The sequence below is a fragment of the Trichomycterus rosablanca genome, chromosome 1 (genome assembly GCF_030014385.1).
Source record: "Trichomycterus rosablanca isolate fTriRos1 chromosome 1, fTriRos1.hap1, whole genome shotgun sequence".
NCBI classification, from domain to species: Eukaryota; Metazoa; Chordata; class Actinopteri; order Siluriformes; family Trichomycteridae; genus Trichomycterus; species Trichomycterus rosablanca.
In genome coordinates, this window is record NC_085988.1 from 32,080,214 (window position 1) to 32,100,101 (window position 19,888).

Here is a 19,888-nt window from a genome sequence, read left to right on the forward strand (position 1 = left end):
TTCTGTGCAGCCTGAATGATTTTTTTCTGTGTACCCCTTTCTCACCTCTGTGTGTCTCTTCGTAATTCATGTGTCTCTGGCTCCGACATAAGCTGTGGACCTTCAGATGGCAGGTTCTGCTTCTCCACTGTCTCCATTCTGAGGCTCCTTTGGCGTGCCAGCCATCTCTCCTCCTTTCCCTGGCGCTGAAGCAGCATGGCAGCTGTCAGAGCCCCCTGGACACCAGCAGCAACAGGCCCCAATCGTTCACCTGGTGTGGGCACCAGGCTGGGCATGGAAAGTGGGGTAGAACCACCCTTAGATGTGTACATGCCATGCTGCGCAGACTTTGGGGCCAATAGTGATGCATCTTTGGTATTCTCTGTGGAAAGATAGAGACATTTACCATTAAAGAGAAAAAGAAATTTGCAGAATTGAAGTGTTGTCTATCCTAAAATGCAGTTATACTTATACTTATACCAACATTATGCAAGAGTCAGACCATATTGGCAACCACACAATAACAATTCAGTAATAATATATTATACCATACAATAACATACTTCACCATAATAATGTATGTAATAATCAAATACGAATACCTTTATTGTCATTGCACAAGTACGAAATTCAGTAATACCAATACCAGTAAATACCATTATTACATAATTGTGCCATATCATACATAGCAATATCAAACAATAACACAACCAGCACACAATTAACCCATAACGATGCCTACTATACCATATTTACTCCATAAACTACAATAACATACTAACCATTCCAAAATCTACCATGATATACTGTAGCCATAACATTATCAAACTATATGTACATCCTACCATAACCATACATACAGTATCAATAACTGTACCACATGCTATAATGGCCATAACATAACCATAGTGTCATACCATACATATTCAAGTATGTCATTTTATCACATGCTACACCATCCCCATACCATATCTGCAACACCAAACCATGTTAGACACTGCAACACACATATATTCATACATTCCATTTTATATCATAACCATAACATATTCAACAACCTATTCCTATTAAAAACAGCTATGCCGGCTAGCTCATGCTGTAGACTGCTTGTCCTTGACACTCTGCAGCTCAGTATGAAACCCCACCATGGGCAGTGAAAATAAAATATTTTATAGATATCTCTAAGGATATGAGGATATGGACAAAGGCCTGCAATGAACTGGCACACTGTCCAGGGTGTTCCTGCCTTGTGCCCCCAGACACCACTGTTCCCCCAGACCCAGTGGTTTATAAAATAAAATGAAAAGATAAAACCACATAATGCAATTTCATAACCATTCTTTAACCATATCATAATCAAATTAAACATCATTTATATAATTTAATATAATGTTATAAAAAGTGCTTCTACCATGCCCTGCCATAATACAACTATATAAGCCATACATTATCATAAGAAACTATACCCATAACCTACAACACACCATAAACAGCCTAGTCACGACAATCATAACATATTTTATTTAAATCATACCATACAATAATCATATCATAACCATGCCATACTGCATATAACACAACATAAACATACAGTAATACAGCATACAATACCATTAGCATGTCATAACCATGTACCATTACCATACATAACAATCCATAACCATACAATTGCCATACCCTATCATAATCACTCCATATTCTAATAATCATGACAATGCTCTTATGTAGGAATACTATAACCTTACAAGAACCATATCCTAATCATAAACATATTATCCCATAATAGTGCCACTAGGCCTTATATCAGACTCTATCATATTAAAATCATACCAAACCATAATCATCCTACCACTGTACCACATATTTCACGAAACCAGTTTAAACGTTAATGACGTGATTGTGTTTGTCAAAGATCCATGTTATATTTTGTGGAATTGTTTTTTTTGTTTTTTTTACTCATCCAATATCACGTTCAAGAGTGTATCAGTGTTAAACCGATGTCACATCATACCGGGTCTGTTTGGTGTGAGTCTTTCCACCAGCTTGGCTCTCTCCTCATGCTGCCGATGAGAGAGGGTGCGAGGGTGTGTGTGTGCATCCTGGCATGAACCGTGCTTCTCCATGGCCCGGACCGCCTGGACATCTCTCTCCTTCGCCCTTTGTTTCTCCAGCTCTCTTCCCCTCTCTCTCATTTCATCCCTCTCCCTTTCTCTTTCACGCTCTCGCTCCCTCTCTCGCTCTAGCACGTGAGCTCTTTCTTTTTCCCGCTCCCGCTCTCTCTCACGCTGGCGAAGCTTGTCCTCCATCTGCAGCCTGTGAGATACACAAACACACATACGTTTACACACAATGACGGACGCACACACAGAGATTAGTACACACACGCGCACACAGATAAAGGGTGTGAGATGCAACACTCTCCACAGGAATATAAAGCACACACTCAGAGAGAGGCAACAGGAACACAGGGAAGCATTAATGCTGTTTACTACTGAGCATGAGGAGCAAAAGTTAAACAGATGACACACCACATGAGCTTTGTGTGTGTGTGCACGCATGTAAAGGTGCTTATATGTTGGTGTAACATGCATTCATTAATTCATTCATTGTCTGTTTTACCACTGTTTTGTCCAGTTCAGGGTCGCAGTGGGTACAATTTACTGGTTGAAAAGTAGGAAACAACCTGGATAGGTCTTCACTTTATCACAGTAGCTCCAATTAATCTATCTGCATGTTATTGGACTGTGGGAGGAAACCAGAGCTCCCAGAGGAAACCCACACAGACACCGGGAGAATGCGGACCGTTTCACATGGGAAACAGACCCAGGACCTTTTTGCTGTGAGGCGACAGCGCTACCCACAGAGCCACCGTGTAGCCCACTTGTGACATTCATGGTGAATATGTGTCCCAGGAAAAAACTGCTGACAGACATATACATACAGGACTGAGCTGCCACTGCCATAAGTGTCATTCTAGTCAATTTAAATATGGATTCAAAACTCACATTAATTTTGCATTTCTGACAGTCAACTTCTTTTTGATAATGGGGGCAATATTAGAACAATGGGGCACAGTGATTGTTGCTGATGTGCACAAAAACAGTGCCAATAGCTCAGTCTTGAGTAAAAACTTGCCTGCTATGTGTCTGTATGTAAATAAAAAAGGACCTTTCACATCTAAACTTCCACTGGCTAAGTAATTATTGTTGGTACTAAGAAGGTATGAAACTATCAGAAAAATAAACTACATGATCAAAAGCGTGCGGACATCCCTGCTAACCTGTAAATTAATTCCTGTAGATTTAGAAAGAGGTGCACATGTGGATAGGATGGGGTGTTCGCATTCATTTGGCTACGTAATGTATAATTAGTCTAACTCTCTATTTAGAAATCACTCTGAATTGTGTGTAGAAGAATGTATGCACATACATAAATACGTGTGTGTGTGTGTGTGTACCTCTCACTCTGTAGGGCTGTCAGAGACTGATGACTAAGCTCTGCTGGGTAGCGCACTCCTGCCAGGTGGAGGTGAGCGGTGCTTGGATGGAGGGATGACACAGCTCCCCCCGCTGGCAGCTGATAGTAGGGTGAGCGTAGGGCAGATAAACAGAGGGACTCATCCATTCTGCTCAGCGATAGGGGAAGAGAAAGAGAACAGCTCATTAATGCTGCATCACATATAGTGCTGCATCACTATGTTCCTCCACACTTCATTAACCTCGGCTCTCTGCCTTCCCTCCCCAAACACTTCCCACACACGCACGCACGCACACGCACACACACACACACACACACAGGTACATTTCAGCCACTGCTTTTTAACCTCCACTGAGATGCATACTGCGGGTGTCTTTGTGCTTGTTTTGTATGTGAGCATTTTAAATATAGGACATTGAAAAAGAAAGATAAGACTTAGCATAAATTATTAATGTCTACAAAAAATAACAACAATGATTACATATCTGAGCACAAACACAGTAAGAAGATGGAATAGATGGAATGAAATGTATGCAGCACATGACACATTAACCACGACTATTTAGTATTTGCTTTTTATTTCATTTTAATTTGTGGTGACAGACAAATACGGACACTGACGGACACTGAAACCAGAGTTTTCCTTCACTAACCAAGAATTCAAACTGAAGCCTGGAAGTCGCAATAGATTTGTAATAATGGCTATTATTAAAAGGGTATTACTGGCACTGCTAACTATCCCAGACTGGTAGCTATATTGTGATGTGGGTGGAAAATTGGCAACAATTAAATAGGGATAAAACAAAAGTACACTTAAAGAATTTAAACAGAATTCAAGTCACACTAATTATGCAAGGAATAACTAAAAGATTTTTCCATTATTGTTTCAGGCAGTACAGCTAGATTTTGCAGTATTTTCATTTTTACTTTTACATTTTAATATTCATAATTTTTGCTGTTAACTACTTTAACTGTGATTGTTATTCAGAGTAACATGTTCACTGTTAACATGTTCACTGTGCACTGTCGCCTTGCAGCAAAAAGGCCCTCAGTTTGATTCCCAGGTGGAGTGGTCTGGGTCCTTTCTGTGTGGAGTTTGCATGTTCTTCCTGTGTGTGTGCAGTTCCTCAGGGTGCTCCGGTTTTCTCCCTCAGTCCAAAGACATGCAGTCAGGTTAACTGGAGATACTAAAGTCCACCTAGGTATGAGTGTGTGTGTGTGTGTGAATGTGGGTGTCAGTGTGTTTGCCCTTTGATGGACTGGCAACCTGTCTGGGTTGTTTCCTGCCTTTTTGGAATTAATGAGCGTTCCTGGGTGTATTAAAAACTGTACCAGATTATTTTGTATTATTTTGTATAAAATACTGTGGCAGTATTTTGTATGTGCAAACACAATTTCATGTATTTGTTTGTAAGTATGCCCGTTTTTTTGTTGTTGTTGTTGTTGTTTAAAAACCACTAAATCACAGTCAGTGAATCACATATTTAAGATAGCCAATATGTGCTCTAAGTGTCGCTTTCAAGCCAGGATAAAAATAGGAGAGCTGCACTATGAAGGGCATCCAGCGTAAAAACTGTGCCAAGTCAGGTTTTTCATCCAGATCCACTGTGAAGACGCATAAATATGAAAGCAGTCAAAAGAAAACACTAAATGCATTTCAGATCTGTAGAGTAGATATGACAGGTTAAGCAAAATATTCAGCTGATGTCAGAGGTAACTAACATCTGCTACTGTTGTCATCAGCAAACAACACTAATGAATGTACGGCTAGATATTTAGACTTCAATACTATCAAAGCTTTTAACACTATCCAAACTGTTTTGACATTATTCAGGAAACTGTTAATGCTGTCAAATGATAAAAAGCTTGCTGTGATTAAAGCTGTTAGGTAACATGTAGGAGTGTAAATAACCACATCAACTATGCAAGTATCGGTTGATGTAACTGACAGCTAGAATCAACAATCTAATTCTCAACCACACCCTGATAAATGTCATCCAATATAGTGGCACTGTGTTCCAGCAGCTCACACTCTGACTACCTGCCTGGCTTCTTTCGCTAGCTCTCTTGCTAGAACCCTCCAGCTTTTTTTTTCAGGGAAGTCAGTGAACTGTAGCAACATTCTGGTTCTGTAGCTGTCCCAGGCATCCTTCAGTCTCAAATTTTGTCTGTTTATTTATTTATTTTTCTGTGTGTGGTTTGTACTATTTCCACCCACTAGAATGCATTAGACAAACTTTGGTTGCTTTTAGGAATGTATTCATTTCTCTTTACGCAAGATGCAAACATGATATACCCAGTTATTTTACTTAGGATATTAATTTCTGAATCATTCAGTGGGAGAAACATAATGTGTAATAGAGCTAATAAGACTCTTACCTGTAGGAAGTGAGGGTGGGGTGGGCCAGATATCCTGAGTGGAAGTAGGCAGCAGCAGCAGCTGCTGCAGTGCCAGGGTCGACCCCCAGTGGAAGAGAGGATAATCTCAGCTCCTCTGCAGAACCATAGGGTCGGAATCCACTCCGCAGGTATTCCTCTGGTATCGCCCCCAATGGCACCAGCCCTGCAGCCACAGCGCCCACTGGTACCGTGCCTGCCGCTACCGCACCCGACTGCAGGACATGGGGAACCTGGCGGGACAAACTAAGAGAAGACAATTTGATTATTAAAACATAAATTGAACGTAATGTAAAGTAACAGACTGTAATAGGACTGTAACACTGGTGCTGTGTGTCATATTGTGACCTTAATATTAAAAGATTTTATCAGTGTGTGATGTGTGTACTTCTTACCTAAGAGCTTGAAGACGAGGGTCCTGCAATACTGCACTTGGGTTCAGACTGAAAGCAAAAGGTGTCCCCATGAGGTGAGGAGGAAGAGGAGCAGCACTCTTGTCCTGGGCAGAAGACGAAGAAGGCTCTGAAGACAGACGCTCTCGAGCAGACCCTCTTAGTGCAGCCTCGGCCTAGAAATTCCAAACAGCATGAACAGAGAATAGAAGAATCTGTTCATAAACTGTACAAATATAAGATGTTGCTATAATACATATATATATATATATATACAGTGTATCACAAAAGTGAGTACACCCCTCACATTTCTGCTAATATTTCATTATATCTTTTCATGGGACAACACTATAGACATGAAACTTGGATATAACTTAGAGTAGTCAGTGTACAGCTTGTATAGCAGTGTAGATTTACTGTCTTCTGAAAATAACTCAACACACTGCCATTAATGTCTAAATAGCTGGCAACATAAGTGAGTACACCCCACAGTGAACATGTCCAAATTGTGCCCAAATGTGTCGTTGTCCCTCCCTGGTGTCATGTGTCAAGGTTCCAGGTGTAAATGGGGAGCAGGGCTGTTAAATTTGGTGTTTTGGGTACAATTCTCTCATACTGGCCACTGGATATTCAACATGGCACCTCATGGCAAAGAACTCTCTGAGGATGTGAGAAATAGAATTGTTGCTCTCCACAAAGATGGCCTGGGCTATAAGAAGATTGCTAACACCCTGAAACTGAGCTACAGCATGGTGGCCAAGGTCATACAGCGGTTTTCCAGGACAGGTTCCACTCGGAACAGGCTTCGCCAGGGTCGACCAAAGAAGTTGAGTCCACGTGTTCGGCGTCATATCCAGAGGTTGGCTTTAAAAAATAGACACATGAGTGCTGCCAGCATTGCTGCAGAGGTTGAAGACGTGGGAGGTCAGCCTGTCAGTGCTCAGACCATACGCTGCACACTGCATCAACTCGGTCTGCATGGTCGTCATCCCAGAAGGAAGCTGACGCACAAGAAAGCCCGCAAACAGTTTGCTGAAGACAAGCAGTCCAAGAACATGGATTACTGGAATGCCCTGTGGTCTGACGAGACCAAGATAAACTTGTTTGGCTCAGATGGTGTCCAGCATGTGTGGTGGCGCCCTGGTGAGAAGTACCAAGACAACTTTATCTTGCCTACAGTCAAGCATGGTGGTGGTAGCATCATGGTCTTGGGCTGCATGAGTGTTGCTGGCACTGGGGAGCTGCAGTTCATTGAGGGAAACATGAATTCCAACATGTACTGTGACATTCTGAAACAGAGCATGATCCCCTCCCTTCGAAAACTGGGCCTCATGGCAGTTTTCCAACAGGATAACGACCCCAAACACAACCTCCAAGATGACAACTGCCTTGCTGAGGAAGCTGAAGGTAAAGGTGATGGACTAAACCCAATTGAGCACCTGTGGCGCATCCTCAAGTGGAAGGTGGAGGAGTTCAAGGTGTCTAACATCCACCAGCTCTGTGATGTCATCATGGAGGAGTGGAAGAGGATTCCAGTAGCAACCTGTGCAGCTCTGGTGAATTCCATGCCCAGGAGGGTTAAGGCAGTGCTGGATAATAATGGTGATCACACAAAATATTGACACTTTGGGCACAATTTGGACATGTTCACTGTGGGGTGTACTCACTTATGTTGCCAGCCATTTAGACATTAATGGCTGTGTGTTGAGTTATTTTCAGAAGACAGTAAATCTACACTGCTATACAAGCTGTACACTGACTACTCTAAGTTATATCCAAGTTTCATGTCTATAGTGTTGTCCCATGAAAAGATATAATGAAATATTTGCAGAAATGTGAGGGGTGTACTCACTTTTGTGATACACTGTATATATATATATATATAAGATGGAGGCATCAGGTACCACAGAGTCTATAAACACCATCAAAAAGAATGCACCATAGCCTAAGGTTGTGCTTATACTTGTCAGCTTTGATTCGATTAAAACAAACCCTGGTGAGCTTGCTCTGTTAGTGCAGTTCTTTACAGTAAGTGTGAACACTTCCTCTCAAATGTGCACCAAATAAGCGGACCGAGAGTGCTTAAGCAGGGGAGTCTGGGTCTGTTTCTAAACAAATTCAGTAATCAACACAAACCAAAGGCATTTAAACAAACCAAATACATGACATGATGTCACAAAATGCGACACTAAACGTGCCTTGACAGAACAACAATTATTATTATGAACATAAATGTACAGCAGAGTAATTTCTGGTGCTGTTTCAACTCTATTATTCATTTTAGCACCTCTAGCTGTGTTTCCAGTTGGTTACAGTTCTGACTGTAACCGAGCGCATTTATGGTTCGCTGACCTCATAAAGTAAGAAATAAAGTGAACTGAGACAGAGATACAGGGAACATAACTGTACTTGACTGACTGTTTTGAGGCGCAATACAGAGTACAGGGAAAGGTGATCCTGTGCATCGGAACACACTTTTCCATCGATAGTGGTAACCCCAAAAGGACAAAATGCATTCAGTATGCAAGCATATACAGTAAACAATCTCAGTGTACTGCATTATAGAAAAGTCTGTTACATGACGACTGGCTCGCACATCAAAAGCCATCTAACCTAGCATAGTTGTTAGTAACTGAAATTTATGTTATTAATTAACAAAGTCACTAATTACTGGTGACACTTTATCTCTTTTCATGCCCATAATCCTGTCTAACAAGACAACAAAGTAGGGCAAAAGGAACATGTACAACAGTCAGCAAAAAGATGCAAATCAAGGTAGATTTTGCATGTAGTCTTTGGCATGAAAATAAGATTCAAAGTATGCTTTTTAATAATGCACTATGCTTTCTCTGACTGATTATGCTATTATAAGTGTAAGGAGGAGAAGTGTGTAACCATATATTGTTCCTTGGTGTTCAGAAGGTTATATCAGAGGCCTGGGTGCTGGATCTGTTTTTTTTTTTTAATGTTAAGGCCTCTCCATCTTTAAAACTGGGTGCAAAGCCAACAGAACAGCTCCTTGCCTCCACCCCCCGTAGGCAGCAGTACAGAGGCTCTTTGTGTGTACAGAAAAGCTGTTTTGATCAAGGGAAGTGGGCATTGTCTAAACTGCTCCCCCCTTGACTACACAGCCAAATAGGCTCACAGGGGAGCAGGCAAATCAAGGCTGAGCAAACAAACACATCAAACCTATTAACACACACAGTGAATGCAGGAAAGCTATAGACCTATAGCACGGCTTACCATGCCCCCCTTATACTATCCCTTATTAAACCCAGTCACCCCACTGCACCTCCAGTGAACCCGATTTAACCCAGCTGCAATTACGCTAGTTTACGTTAGATGTTCACTAGATTTAAAGCTAAGCACACCAACCAACCCTTTGAGATATTCAAGCAGATACAGTGGCGTCTCTTAGCCGGACCTCAGGCAGTGCATGAAACACTGTTCATTTTTTGTTTCGTTTGGTTGGTTGGGTGTATTGCACTGAGCTCAGACATTGAAACCCAGGCGCTCATTTATGGCTTACAGTTGTGAAGCTGAAACACAAGATGGTAAGGAATGTCAGCAGTCCAAGAGACCCACATCTCCTCTGAATACAACTTTTCCTGACTCTGTTCCTGTTCTCTAAAGCATTTTAATAAGTCATTGTGGAAATCTATGCACACAAATATTAAAAACTGAATGTATCAAAGCCCACTGCTTTCATGCCAATCACATTTCACAAAACGTCTTGCAAACTTCTGCTGCCAAATTACTGTATACTGTGTTGCCTGTCAATCAACACTGGGTACCAGCTGATATTTGAAATTTGATCTTGATATAATTTAAACAACAGACAATTATCGGGTGCATTCAACAGTGAAGACAGACAAAATGCACATACAACATAATGTCTCACCTGTCTTGCTTCACTTCTCCATAGGCCATTGACTGTTTTTGTGGGGGCAATGGTGACAACTGGTGGGGCACTTGACACAGGGTGGCTGCCAGGAGGAGCCCCAAGCCTGATGTCCTGACTTGATGTCAGAGGACCACGCTTGGGTGTGCTAGCTGGAGAGCTGTGATTGGTGGCAGGAGAAGAAACAGGAGAAGATTCACCGCTGATGGACGTAGAACCTGAAAGACAAGACACAAGAAATGAGAATGCAATGTAAACTTAAGCAAAAATGTATCTAAAATAAGTACTGTATGCTCTTTCATAATATTTTTCATTTGATAAAAATTAGTTTAAAAATGCTATACAATGTAAGGACAATCCTTCTTACTAACAGATTTGGCTATTTCTCTTTACTAACAAGTCCAGCACAACTACCCAGTAACAATGTCAGTAGAATAGATTATACTAGCACACTGATTTTTAACATGACACTATCTTAAACTAACCTCAATGTTCTGCCCTGGTCAACCATAACCACTATTTCTATAGCTAGAAACATCTAGGGCAGAGGCATTTAAAACATTAATGTCCAGAACATACAGATTTTTCATCCTTTACTTACCTAAACAAGAGTCAGCTGTGATAAAGAAGCGGCAAACCAATGAGATTAATGATTCATTTAGGAAAGATTAATAATTGCCAGTAATCACACAAGGTTCAAGAATAGAACCAATAAGTGAAAGAACACAAAATTAGCGAGCTACACAAAGAAATCTGTCAGCAGTCTAGGAAACATAGCAAATGTAACGTAAATACAGAAGTAAAAAATGTCTGAAAACTGTGTGGTGTGTGTGTGTGTGTGGTGTGTGTTTTCTACACAAAAACAGTAAGCAGTCTGTCAGATAAGTGTACGTGCATTATCACTTCCTGACTGGCAACTTCCTCAGTAACAAAGCCCTCTTCTCAATGTCAGATCAGATGCTGGTTTACAAAGACAAGAAACAGTGATTCTAATCTCAAATGCAGTAAACACACACTTACTGGTTCACACACACACACCCAAATGAAAATAAACACACTGCTCGTTGTTACTGTTGTGTAGTACACTGGTTTTATGTCAATCATGTCTGAAATATTTAAAAAAACATTCTAGACCCCCTTCACACACAACTTCAGTCATTCCCTCAGCTTAATTTCAGATCTGTTTTCAGATTTCAACACTTTTTATTCAAAAAGTGCCAGTAATTCTCACACTGTGATACAAGTACCACTGGTGGTACACAAAGCACCCCCAACGGATACACCATGGCTTAAATATTGCCACCTAAACTAAACAGAGTAATAACCACTGGTGTTGCCAAAATAGGCTTTGTATATAGTGACATGCAGAACACTAGAATCTTTCATAGAATTGGCCTTTTTTTACCCCTGGCATCGTTAAATACACTATATAAAAACATTGCAGGAAAACTAAACTTACATTCTACAGTCAGCCTAAATCATCTACATACTCCTTATTAAGAGGAGATGAAAAAAATGCTTCATTAGCTACAGTATATCACAAACTAAAAATATTACCAATAGTACAAACATAGTTACACTGATTATACCGAGTTATAATAGAAAACTTTACACACCCCTGTTAAAATGCCAGATTTTTGTGATGTGAAAAATCAGACCAAAACAAATCATTTTAACATTATTTCCACCTTTAACGTGACCAATAAGAGTCTGTACAATTCAATGAGAGACCAAGGCTGAACTTGTTGGCCTTAAGAGAGCTTAGAGAGCTGATTCTGGGGTCACCAAGGTCTCCAAATTACATGCAATCTTCATGCCAAACAAACTATTAGAAGGGTTGTTTAAAGAACTCTTCCTTCACTTAACAAACAAAAGAAAGCATTTGGAGTTCATTAGACACTACTAAAACTAGGGATGTCCCGATCACGTTTTTTTGTTCCCGATCCCGATCATTAATTTTGATCCCGATCCGATATTTAGTCTCAAACCGATACTTGTATTTTCTAGATATTGTCTAGATAAGAACTAGATAATACTGTTCACACAGTGCACACTTCAAGTACATTACAGTTATTCAAATTAATCCAATGTATATGTTTAACAACTGAATAGCTCTGCAGTGCTGTAGGAAAAAAAATGCCTGCATCCAAGCTATTGCTTAATGTTCTTTTATTTTTACAAAATAAAAGTAAACAAACTTAGTGCAGCATTGTAGTAGTAAAACTAGAACACTCAATATGAACTGAAGGTTCTTTTTGAGGAAAATCAGCATCTCTGCCATGTTAGCGGACAGCCGGTTCCTCTTCTCATCATATAATAATAAACTCGCTGAATTCGACTGAGTGTTTATTTTTTAGGTGCCGTATCAAATTGGTAGTAATTGTAGATTGTTTGGTTAAATGATATCTGGTTTGTTTCTTATGAGCCACCGTACTTGTATGCATGTTGTAACTGTAACAAACTTTTCTGTGGTTGTATTGTGACAATGGTTTGATGGACGTTTCTACGCGAAGTGAGTGTGTTTTGACCCTTTGGGGCTTCTATAGTGCATGGAATAGCGTGCTCGGCTAACACGATGACTCTAGCTGTCCGCTATTCGGTACCGCAACAGAAGAAGTTAATAAAGTGTTTTGCTCCCGACAATTTGTGAATATACCGTGTATTTATTTCTTTATTAAGCAAGTGCATCACTACGTTGTTTTGTAAACCGGTGTGATCCTTGACTCACACACCATATAAATAGTAACATTCTACAGTAATGAACGCTGCTCTGCTCCTACCGCCTCATGAAACGCTCGCATTGCAGACATTCCACTTCGCTGTTGGACTTGTTTCACTTTCCAATTTAAAGTATTTCCACACAGCGAACATGCTGACGTAAAACAAAGGATCGGGCTTAGGATCGGCCTTAGTAAAGCCGATACCGATCAGTTAAAAAATGCCTTGATCGGCCCCGATTCCGATCTTTGAGATCGGATCAGGACATCACTAGCTAAAACGTTTAACTAAAACCAAGTTCCATAGTCAGATAAGACAGAAATAAAGCTTTTTGGTTCAAGACAGAAGAAAGATGGATGGTTATATGATGGCACAATTATATGTTAATTGTGGTGAATGATTTGTATGTTTTGGGCTGTTTTAGCTCCTAAAGATATATGAAACATGTCAGGATGCATGAGGCCATGAACTTCCCAACTGGATCATGGCTGGACATTGATATTTCAAAAAGACAAATTATATGGTTGAATTATTCTTGAATTCTATTAGTAATTGTTTTAATGACTATCAGCAAATCAAGCTATATATTTGTATCTTTGCCCCCCTCTTCCCTGACTTAACACTAAAGCTGTGGTGTGGGCTAAATAGACAAGTTCACCAGAGCTGACCTAGGGGCCTACACAATACAGTGAGATCTTAGCATTAAAAAGCACACTTACAATTTCTTGTTCTGTGTTTTCAACAAGCATTATAGAAGAGAACTCAGTGCTATTGTCTGTTATGTCAGCAAAGGGAGGTTAAACCATGTAAGAAATGTGTTTTTGCCCCAGGGCTAAACACACACAACCTAAATGCACACACAACCGACACTGCTAGACAGCACCTGTCTAACCACTCAACAAAGGAGGCAAACTAGGTCAATCCCTCTCTGGGTGCCAGGGTTTGTGAAGACCTTGCAATATTGTGTGGTGTGTGTGTGTGTGTGTGTGTGTGTGTGTGTGTGTTACACTAAGCGAATGCTTATCAATTTCTTCTACCATTAGGAGGCCAGAGAAGATCTGTTCTCCTGTAACCTTTCATTAAAGCAAATGTAATCCAAACAGCCGTGATCTATTCAGCTAATGCAACACACACACACAACACACACACAGGGAAATATGCACAAGTAAACAAAGGAGAATAACTTCCCTCAGTGGCAGTTTTCCCAAATGAGTTTAGCTATGCAAAGGCACTGCTAAAAAAACATAAGAATAATGAAAGAGCAAGTCTACAGGTCAGGAGGCGGGCATTACACACTTCAGTAATTACTGGTGGCCCAATGGCAATTACCTGACATCAAATTTATTCAGATACAAAAGTACCACTGTAACACAGCCAAATAAAGCTTAAACAATCATTTCATACCAGATATTCTTCCGCTAATAAAAGCCAGAGTACAAGTCAAAATTACAAGTCATAATTATCTAGGTTCAGTGGGTAAAATAAGATTGGTCTAAGATTTAGGGTAGCCTAAAAATTAGAACATTAACCCAATGATTCCTGCCAGTTAACATAAGAGTGTGTCATTTAAGAAATGCAGAGTCTTCAAGGGCATGTTTATAACATGACTGAGAGAAGAGATTTAAACACAACAGGAGCTGTTTTCTCACACAACCCACTGGCTTAAATCTAATGGTTTTATATTCTTCAGATATACCAATTGTCAATATGATATTTGTACTAGTGAGACATTGACAATTTTTAAGCAATATGTTTTAAACATTTAACTATTAAATATCTAAACTATCTGGGATTATTAGGGCCAGCAATGAGGAGCCGACAGCCACCCAGTGTGATTGAGGTTCACTTCCCAGCGCCATCTTCCAGTTACAGAATGAGGAACAGTTAAATGCCAGCATGTGCATATGACCTGAATCAATGACATAACCTATCCTACAAGGAAGTGGCAAGTCAATATGTGTGATTAAAAGACATACACAGTAAGGAAAATGCCTGGATACATGTTTTTGCATACTGGTCTACTAAACAGTATATTTTTTAAAATAATCTAGCAATATCTCAGCTCTGCTAGCAGCCAGTCGGGGGCCAACACAGACACATGACTGGCTGTGTGTCTGTAGTGAGAGGGACTACGGGTAAAACAGAGTTTATTGTCGTTAGGGCATATATATGACTTATGCTGACTGGTCAAGGTCTCTGCATGGGAGACAGCTGATTACGGATGGCAGTGTGTGTGCTCTCCGCACATGATACTGCACAAATATCGGTCAGCCCTAGCAGGTGAGAAGCAATCGGCAGCTTAGGGGGTGCATGACAACCTTTTTCGATTGTGGTGGAAGCATCAACGAGTGAGAGATAAGCTTCAACTGGGCATATCTGGATTGAGTAAAAAAAAAAGGAAAAAACAAATAAATAGAACATATTTAAAAAACCTAATAATATTCTCAAATTTTATGATCTCTGTCACTTTATTGTAAAGTGTATTAGCTGGTTTTGTAATGAAACAGCCTAACGGACTAAATAACTCATTTAAATTTAAAGCATACTGTTTAAAGAAGATAGAGGACTTCTAAAAAATAGAGAGAGAAGTTAGCATTAGCCCCATGTTTGCTGATTTACTGCTGGGTTTAAAAAAGTGCTTATTTTGACTGTAGACTCTATATGGCTAGTTTGGGTACATCCTAATATACCACTGGAGACATTGATATAGGTGGAAAAATATTATGCATACGGGAAAGGATGTGCCTCGATATTAAAGAGCAAGGCGAATCCACACACATGCAAGAACTGAAAAGTTGCAAATGTTTAATCATTGTAGAACAATAATGTGGCTAAAAAGGGAGACTTGCAAATAAAAAAATTATATGACAAATTTCTAGAAACAAAGTGGTCACAAATGAAAGACACAAAAACATCCACATGCCACCCCTACGAGGTGCAAGTGATTGTCAATCCTTGCCTCCATGCCCCCTCTGCTTGTATGAAAATGGCATTGCGGAAGGACTAGATTCTAAACATGGGTCAGCTGCTGACCACTATTCTACATAGCTGGTGGGTAGCAATTTCAGCACACAGCAAAAAGGTCCTGGGTTCGATCCCCAGGTGGGACGGTCCGGGTCCTTTCTGTGTGGAGTTTGCATGTTCTCCCTGTGTCCACGTGGGTTTCCTCTGGGAGCTCCGGTTTCCTCCCACAGTCCAAAGACATGCAAGTGAGGTGAATTGGAGATACTAAATTGTCCAAGACTATGTTTGATATAACCTTGTGAACTGATGAACCTTGTGTAATGAGTAACTACCATTTCCTGTCATGAATGTAACCAAAGTGTAAAACATGACGTTAAAATCCTAATAAACAAACAAACAAACAAACATAGCTGGCCTTTTTAAATAGCCCTGGGTGTATGTGAGTAAGTAAAAGGATAAAATGATTATTTAAGCTGAATAAATGGATGAGAAAATAAAGAACAGACTACTACCACTGCCGGATTGAGTTATTTAAGGCCATACACAACATACAGTACCATTCCATGCAAAGAAACCTTGTTATGCAGCATTTGCTGCAGTTTGTGCAGTGTGTTTGAGTGCAACTTTTTTTTACAGAAGACATAAGGCAAAGGGAGACTATCATTAATCAGTTGGATAGCGCCAGTTCCTTAACACAAGCCGGGTGTTTTGAAACGCTTACCCACCAGAAAACACTGTTTTCCTCTCTCACCACCAAAGGAGAAATTAAGTAATTTCTCCAATCACCTGATCAGCTCATCCATCTCCCTCCAGCAATCCTCATTTAAGCCCCTGCCTTTCATCTGCTGCTCATGTTTGAAGTCTTTTTTTTTTTTTTACCATTTGCAGTAAGAGTGGTAGTTTGGTGACTGTAGGCAAAATTTATGCAAGCTCGTTTGTGCAAGCTTAGCTATCATTAGAAAACAAAAAGAAAGAGAGAGAGGGAGAGAAAGAGAGAAAGAAAGACAGAGAGAGTGGATGTGGTTGTGGATGCGTGGATGTGTGTTTGTGTGCGTCTAGTCTTTGGCTGTGGCTAGAACACAATCACACAGACAGATGGGTACCACAATAATGTGCCAGCCATCTGAAATCCAGCAAATCCACATGCAAATATTATTCAAATCAATTCTGTGTGATCTGACCACAGCAACAGACCTTGTAATGCAGTGAAAGCACAAGCGTGTGTGTGTGTGTGTGTGTGTGTGTGTGTGCGCGCGTGTGGACCTTTAGAAAACTTCACTTGTACAAGCTGAAAACTTGTCTAGTTATAAGATAAAAAGAGGCAAACCAGATGAGCATGTTAATCTGTGTCATTAAATACTGAGTTTACAGGAGGATATAAAGAGGAAAGTAAAACCAAACAATTTATTTTAAGATGACCAGGTTGAAAATGGACAGTTACGATAAGGAAAAGAATGTTTACTAAAAAATGGGTCATATATACTCTAAATATTATCACTGACTCGACTACACATAACCCTATTGTTCTAAACAGATACACAAGATTATAAAGCCCGTCTGGGGTTTAAACATTAGTGGTGGTATCAGCCGGTCAGGCATCTGCACAGACATGATTGGCTAATGTCTGGGGGATGGGGGGATTGGAGATGGCCAAAACAGCCTGGCCACTGCAAAGTGCACTTGTCAGTGTGCTCTCAGTGCTGGTCCCAAGCCCGGATAAATAGGACGGCTGCGTCAGCAAGGAAAAAGGCAAAGAAAATGGAACCAAAAGGAACAAATGACTAGCTCAATATTGGTGAATGCAGAATACACTCCATCCTATGCATTCCTACCTCAATCCAGAGACTGTGTCCTAATTTACATACCAGCTACTAAACCACAAGTTTTAGTGCCACCCTCCTTAAATCACAAGTATTTACCTTGGTTTTCCCTAGACTTGACAATATTACTGGTAGCATTATGTATTTGTCAACCTTGTTTGCCTTTCTTAAACCTGTCCACCTTACATTAACTTCCTTGAAACATTTACTCTGTGGTGGGGATACACTGACATGACTGAAAATAATCAATAGTATTGCTATAAATGATAAAGACCTATTTTTAAAAATGTTTATGTATTTCAGAGTAGGTCATTTAATATTAACACATCAAATGTGTCTTTTGATTGACACTCTGATTGGAAAAATCTTTTAAGAGACAATAAGGCTGGAAAACCACAAGTATAAACATTTGATATGCTACTTGCTAACAGCCCTTTACAGGTGCTAATAAATGCAAAAATCCATGGCTAAAGGGGTGGATAGATAGATGGGAAAAAAACATTATGACTGACAGAGGACCAAGTACATATAAAGAACCTACACATAACCATAAATAGGCAAATTAAAGTTAAATAGTATAGAGAGTTTAAAAGAAGGTGGAAAAAAAATAAACAAAACAAAAAGAGTAAACAGGCCACACCCACCTCGAGGTTCCTCCGCTTGTCTAGCCAGTTTGCGCAGAGCGGCGGCAAATCCGGAGTGAGAAGCCTGGGAGGCCGCGTTCCCATTGGTCAGCACTGTCCCGCTAATGGGGGAAGGATTAAGGGGGCTGACAGTCGCCGTGGTACGTGTTGCCGTGGAGATCATTCCTAACGATGTCGACTTTGGCTCATGGCTCATGCCTGAGGGGTAAAGAGAGGAGGAGGGGTAAGAAAAAAAGAGAAAGAGATTTAAATGTGATCATTTCCATTCATATTTGCATTCCAGTCACCGTAAGCAAAAAAGCTTAACTAATCCTGAATTTAAAAGCTTGCATATGTGTGTGTCAAGAACAAGTGTCACCACTGTAGAAGGCCATGACTTCTAACTCAACATCTCAATCATGATCAATGGACTGTTCGCTTGTCTGCTGTAATCCCACTTAGGACTGGGTGATATGACAATATATACAGTCGGACAACAAAAAATATAATAGAAGTTTTGCTCGACCACTGTATAACCATATAGCTAGATCATTAGAGTTTGCTGCTTCTCTGAACCTGACCAGACAGAACTGCTTTTTAAAATTTCCATGAGAGTGAAATTAGAAACCATGGCAGAAGAGAGATTTTATACATACAGTCAAAGTTTGTAATTAAAGTCTCCTTAAATGTGACACTCCTTAAATGTGACTGACTCCTTAAATGTGACACACGCCTTAAATGTGACACTGTGAAATGATTACACAGTAATATTTAAGATGTGTCAATCGATAAATACAGATTTGCCCTTGTCCTACTGCTAAATAAACAAAAATAACAGACCAAGCTTAACCAGAAATAATCAATCAGAAAGTGGATTATGCTACACATCCAGAGGAAATCCATAGACCCGTACGGGCTGCTAAATCTATACGCAGGGTACATGCTGCATCCCAGTATACAAATGATATTATAATAGTTGTGAGTGAGAACAAAATTTACATGTATATTTACATGTCATCGTTTGGCAGACACTTTTATCCAAAGTGGCTTACAAGTGCAAGTACAATTTTTATTTAACCCGGAAATATACCAGTAATTTATTAAGAAGAGTAAACATAGCTAAAGCTGAAAACCTATTTAAAGGGTATTTTATTAGGCTAAATTTATGAACAGAACAGAATACAATACATTCTCAGGCATTACTGAGTGAGATGCACCAATGAAGTGCTCCAGAACCAGAATTAAACCAACTAGAAAGTAGCAAGTGCAACAATTAAATAAGAGTATTGGTAGTAGTTTCAAAAAGCTGCCAAGCTGAGGGCCAAACGATGAAGCCATCATAGCTAATAATATACCCTAATAATAAGAGTAGCTTGATTCTAATTCTGAATGTGGCTGAACACTGTGTGCGGGAGTGAGTGGGTGTGCACCGTGTTCACACTGATGAAATAATGAACAATTTTACGACTTAGCCTGTCCCACTTACTGACCTTTACTTGTCGCCTACTCTAACACATACACCATAAGCTTCATCCCAGTAACCTTTGCTTCACCTTTGCCTTGATGCTGAACTGCACAAAGAAATTATTCATGAAAGTAACGGCTCTAGTTAGCATT

General features: G+C 40.1%; 1 protein-coding gene across 1 annotated transcript in view; it reads right to left on the reverse strand.

The window, feature by feature from the left end:
- LOC134320335 (genetic suppressor element 1-like) overlaps positions 1 to 19,888 on the reverse strand; it is a 62,796-nt gene that overhangs the window by 8,151 nt on the left and 34,757 nt on the right. The window contains exons 2-8 of the mRNA XM_063001689.1: positions 18,293 to 18,490; positions 10,147 to 10,364; positions 6,249 to 6,421; positions 5,836 to 6,099; positions 3,437 to 3,604; positions 1,991 to 2,292; positions 46 to 361 (exon numbers count right to left, since the gene is read on the reverse strand). Coding sequence (XP_062857759.1) covers positions 46 to 361; positions 1,991 to 2,292; positions 3,437 to 3,604; positions 5,836 to 6,099; positions 6,249 to 6,421; positions 10,147 to 10,364; positions 18,293 to 18,490 — 1,639 coding nt within the window. The remainder of the gene's footprint in view (positions 1 to 45; positions 362 to 1,990; positions 2,293 to 3,436; positions 3,605 to 5,835; positions 6,100 to 6,248; positions 6,422 to 10,146; positions 10,365 to 18,292; positions 18,491 to 19,888) is intronic.